Here is a 5,621-nt window from a genome sequence, read left to right on the forward strand (position 1 = left end):
GAAGGGTGCTGGCACCTCCCTGTCGGCCAAGCAAATACTGTTGACATGAGTTCTTGAATTCTGGAACAGCCAACAAGAAGGCTATTAACACAGTCAAATACCTTATCCAACTGCAGGAGTGGTTGTGAAATACTGTAGTGCAGGAATCATTTCTGGGTGCTCTGTCTTAGTGAATTAATTTATGTTGGACCAACATTTGCTGCCTTTGGATGTTTATCTCGGTTCTGGTTTTAAAGATGGCGCGTCAGCAGTTACTTGCTCAGTCTGCTCCTGCTGGACTAAAGCCACCCGTTCCTTGAGCTGTCTCCCTGCCTCAAAAGCAAACCTGTTTTTCCCCCTCCCTCCCTCCCTCCCTCCTAACCTGTGTATTTCTTCAAAACTGGCTGTGCTCATTGCATCTCCTCACGTCCCCTGTCCTAGGCTGCTACAGCTTGCTCCCTCACATCTCTCTGGAGCCTTGACTTGTTAGAAGCACACAAACATGAGCTTTTCTCTCTTAAAAGAAAGCCTATTGTATCCCAGTGTTTTACAGGAGAAGTGAAATGAGACACAGCAGACGCTTCTGAGCTGGCATCTCCCACGAGGGCTTTTTCTTAGATTGAATGTCATTTAAAAATAAACCTTTTTGTAACAGTCTTGCCAGATATAGAATGTGGTGGTCCACCAAAATAAGTACCTAAAGAGTACTTAATGAAATGCTGTAAATTTGAAGAGAGCATTTTCTTTAAAATACACGTATTTTTTAATTACTTACCCAATCCAGGCAGTGCGGAGACTGTACTTCTGTTTTGTTCAGAAGTGTGATGAATACAGAAATATTTTATTGTGGGGAGATGGTTGCTCTTTTATTTACTTTTTTAAAAACTGTACGAAGTGGAAATCAGCAGCTGAAAATGAACTCTGCATAGCTGGAAACTGCTAGCAGAAACGGGGGCATGTCTTTGTACAAGCCTCAGACAGCACTCGATGAAAACACAGCACGGGGGATGGAGGGCTTAGTTAGGGTGCTACTGGGTTCCTGTATTGCTAGAGTAGATGATAAAGATAATTTCAAATGTGCTACAGCTTTTATTATTTCTAGTCTTAATTTCTGATTCGTTGATGCTGGAGCTGAGGGAGGGATTTGGTACATTTTGAAGAAATTGTGATTTACGGAATTGAAACTGAGAACTGTTTTTCTCTAGGGTGGGCTATAATAAAGTTAATTTTTAGTGCGGGAAAGGTGTAAGAGAAAAGTTTTAGTCATTTGACATGCATATTAAGAGCTAAAGCCCTTTTGTGTTAGGACAAGCTTGGGATGGCTGCGAGTCAGTGTTCGGACAGTAATAATGTGCAGGGTATGGTTTGTTGCTTTAACTGTGGTTTAAACTGGTTTTCAGATATTCCTAAGTACACTCAGATATACCCAGTGCTACATTAATCTTTTGTTTTGCTTTAAAACCTAAGGGAAGATGTATGCCAGTAGATCGTATGCTTCGACTCCGCACTGAAATGGTAGTTGGGCAACTGAGCTTTGGGTTCAATCACAGTTTGCTTGAACAGCACTTTACTGTTTGCTCCTGTATTTAAAAATGAATAAAATAAAGCCTCTTTGGGAGAACTCTCCTGTGATCTCTGAAGTGAGATGATCACTTTAAAAGACTGTGAAATTCCCTTGAAAAGTACACCTACAAATATTAATTTGCCTAATGGTTGATTAAAAAAAAGAAAGGGAGTAGGGGAGAGAGGAAAGAGTACCAGAGTATTGGGAGAAACTAGATATTGCCTTTTGTGAGCTCTTTGCAAGGTTAAAGAGACACTCAAGCACGTGGTAATGTAGCTGTTCTTGAAACTGGGTGAATGTCAAACTGTTTTCCTCAGAGGATGAAACTGATCTAATGAAGCTGTTAAACATGGGAGCCAGTCTGAGGAACAGAGTGATCTCTCATGCTTGATGGTTTTCTTAGCTCAGGGCCTATAATTATTTATGTTGTCCCATGGTTTTCCTTTGAAAGTTTAAAAAGTGTGGTGATACTGTTTCAGGCAATGTCTTAATTTTTTTTAACAGTGAAGAAAATGTGGATTTGAATTCTTTTCACTTGGATTCTCCCTGTTTGACATCCACCCAGAGAGCAGGCAGGCCTCAAAGATGTGAGAAATTCTCTGATGAAGACTTCCCTCTGGAGATAAATAACTTCTCGGTGACTAAGCCAACAAACAGATGCTGCAGTGCTACCATGGACCAAGTCAGTATTTTATTGCAGAAGGTACTTCATTAATTTTAAGGGGAATTGTGACTGATGGTAAGCAGGCAAACATCTACTGGAGTGGAAGAACTAGGGACTTGAATGATGAGACAGCAGGCTTAAAGCAGACGTGGTAAAAGATTTTTCCAAATAATTCCTTGTTGTCTCAATATGTCTTGGACAGCATAAGTATGAGTGAGTTTGAAAAAAAAAAACAAACAAAAAGCTTTTAAAATGAAAGGCTTTAGCGTAATGGATGGTGGCTGATTGGTAATTCCAGTAAAGCACAGTATTTGAGTACACTTGGACACAGTTAGTAGAAGCTATTAGACACTGTTTCTTTCTTATTCTGCCTGGTTTTCCCTCTTCTTTATGTCTGTGTTTATTCTCCCCTTTATCGCTGAAGTACTGCTGTTGTGTGTGCTATGTACACATGCATATGAAGATCTGTTACAAAGCTGACCTTAGAAAAGGCCTCTCTGTTTCTTAGAAATATCAGCATTTAGACAGAGTCTGGAGCTGTGTTATGTTGTAGTATTTTGAACAGAGACATTTCAAAATGAAAGTGATGATTATGTTATAATCCTTTGAAATAGTCCAAAAAGATCATTTCATAACTTTGACTCACTTTCTGTCTCCTCCAGGGCACCAGTTCCCCCATAAGGAAGCTGCAGCATGCGTTGGCCGAGTCTCGACAGATGGTTGCTGATCTGGAGCTTAGCACTCTCCTCCACACAAGCCCTCGCTGCAGTCCAAACAGCAGCAACGTTAATATGGTATATATTGCTCTCCCATGATGAGATTTAGGTGGCCAGGAATAGCGATTGCAAACATCCTTTCCCTTATGCTAGACTTCCCCGACTATATTGTAAGCAATATCCTCCTCACGCTTTGCTAAAGAGAAAATTCCTGCGTCCGTTAGCATGAAGTACATGAATTTTTTTGTAGGATTCTTTATGGCCCCTCAAGGTCATGACAGGATTTGACTTTTGCATGTGTCTAAACAGATGGAAGGAAGAAGGCATTTTGGAGCAAGCTGTAGGAGGTCTAGAAAAACGTGAACACAAGTATGACTTACATTCAGAACTGGTTTATTACGCTAAGTATACTTGTGGAAAGGAGGACAGTATAGGAAATAGGTGATACATAGCATAGTTTTGTATAGGACTTTAAACCAGACTCTCAGTTTAAATAACTTTAGAGTTTTTGTGGGCCAATAGTTTTAGTTTCTTCATTGCAGAGTCAGAGAACATACAGAATGTTACAAAGAAAATAACCTCTATATAGCTGTCATGGCAATTTATTTTATGAGCATGATGCTGATAGGGAGTTTCTGTCTTGAGTATGTGGGCAACAGGAGTAATTGGAGAAGGGGTCACTTGTTTGTTTTCATAAATATCCTTAAGAAGTTGTACCTTGTTTGACAAGGAGGTTGTACCACTTGTCATTAGAAATGAGTAAACTTGTGCTGATACATATCACAAAGGGAGAATTTAGGCTTTTGGTTTTAAAGCAGGCTCCTAATGAGAAGGCTTCATGCTGAGACCTCAGCTTTCTCCTGAAAGGTATTACCTCTCTCTAAAAATGTTGTACGCCTTTTATCCTTAGATGAACTTGACCAGAACAATGTTACTGTAAGTAACAGACAAAGCAATTTTGATAACATTCAGAACCAGGAAACCTTAGCTGTGCTGGGACTGACCGACAGAAAGGTTGTGTGCCACTGTTTGCCTAAACGGAAAGGATATTTTGTTCAGAAGTTCATCTGCAGGATTTCATTCGGCATGAAAGACAGCAGCAGTGTAGTTTTTTGCAAAGACTGTCATGTAGGAGGGATTCCTGAAAATCTCTCTATAAAACAGTGGTTGCTTGTGGTACGTGCCTAGCCCCATCAGCTGTCTGGCTCCCGCTTACTGGTTGGCACATCACAGCTCAGCTAAACTGACTGTCCTTTAGTAGCAAGCATGACTCTGCTTTATAACCTGATACTGCATTTTTGAGCTTGGAAATTGGCTTATTGTTTGGAACGGTTGCTGTAGTGGGTAGAGAATAAAGCAGCCTCGTGTTTACTGGCAGGGGTAGCTTCTGAACCACATCTCTAGAATTTTGATCTACTTTCAGAGCTGTTCTGGGCAAAAACTTGTCAAGTGTGTTTAGTTAATCTGTACAGGGCAACTAATCTGTGCTTAAAACTGGGTTTACCAGAGACTGTTTTAAACTGCGCTTTAAAACATATGATAGATATCAAATATAACCCTTGGAATTTAATCAGTAAGAATTTGTACATGTTGGATTCTGTGCCTTCTCCCTTGCTGGAGGGAGGAGAAGAGGGAATTAAAAAGTGTATCCTTGCTGCTCACCAGTTTGAACCTGGCAGCTCTGTAATTTTTATAATCTGAGTTCTTTGATTTTCATGTAGTGTTTTTGCATTACAATGTAGACAACAGAACTTACAGAAGCCTTTCACAGAACCCAGTTACCTGCGGCAGAAGAAAGAGGTGCTAAGCTTCCATTCTTTTCTCCATGATGTTCTGTGAGTATGAAGGTGTTTTCAACTTGATTGTTTTTTTTTGGTTGGGGTTTTTTTTTGTTTCCCTCATTGTAAATGCATCTGCAATATTAATACAAGTTACGGACTTCTGAGATGAGCCTGGCACAACATTCTAAGTGCATTGCTCTGAACACATTTCCAATAAAATTCTTGTGAGAGTGCTGTAACAGCAAACAGGTATTAAGGCAGCACGTGATTCCTTTAGTCAAATAAACTTTTCTCAAGCATGTTCCTCATCCTCTGGGCAGTCAGATCTCGCCGCTCCATTCCCGGGTACCTGCACGCTGCTTATTGTAGTTAAAATCCCTCTGTGTGTTACCGATAACAGGATCAAGGATATGAACATTGTTGAGTAAGAGATTGGGAAGTGTTTTTCAGTGCCACGGCCAAGGGCTGTTTTAGCATAGTGTTCCTGGGCTCAGAGCTCCAAAAGTAGAATGTATTGAATGGAGCCGTTTCAGAATATAAAAAGCAACGTTGCCCATAGCAGGTTGTTTTTTCCTTTTTGAATCAGGAAATTTCTCACCCTCTGATTATTTGTTCTACTAATGTGAATTGGATGCTTGCAATAGGCACCATGTTGTCTGGTTCTGAGGACAAAAAAGTAACCAGATATGGTTAAAATACCGAACACCACGTGAAACAATAAGAGCTAGCAACAATGGGGAGAAAAATCAACAAAAAAAGAAATCTTCCAGGGCTGACACAACCCAAGCACATGTCTGCAAAGGGAAGTTCTTACACAGCAAGCTGGAGTGTGAAGCTGTGTGGCACTGGATTTCTCCTACTGATCAGCTTCGATCTGGTGGGGAACTGGTGCTCAGGTCTTCTCTCTCGGTGTATTC

The 5,621-nt window shown here is 40.5% G+C and overlaps 1 protein-coding gene across 1 annotated transcript in view; it reads left to right on the top strand.

Moving 5' to 3' along the window:
* CCDC62 (coiled-coil domain containing 62) overlaps positions 1–4,752 on the top strand; it is a 12,034-nt gene extending 7,282 nt beyond the window's left edge. The window contains exons 10-13 of the mRNA XM_009709664.1: positions 421–521; positions 2,048–2,225; positions 2,870–3,001; positions 4,666–4,752. Coding sequence (XP_009707966.1) covers positions 421–521; positions 2,048–2,225; positions 2,870–3,001; positions 4,666–4,752 — 498 coding nt within the window. The remainder of the gene's footprint in view (positions 1–420; positions 522–2,047; positions 2,226–2,869; positions 3,002–4,665) is intronic.
* The last annotated feature ends 869 nt before the right edge of the window (positions 4,753–5,621 follow it).

Source organism: Cariama cristata, unplaced genomic scaffold (genome assembly GCF_000690535.1).
Source record: "Cariama cristata isolate BGI_N322 unplaced genomic scaffold, ASM69053v1 scaffold38971, whole genome shotgun sequence".
In the NCBI taxonomy this organism is placed as follows: domain Eukaryota; kingdom Metazoa; phylum Chordata; class Aves; order Cariamiformes; family Cariamidae; genus Cariama; species Cariama cristata.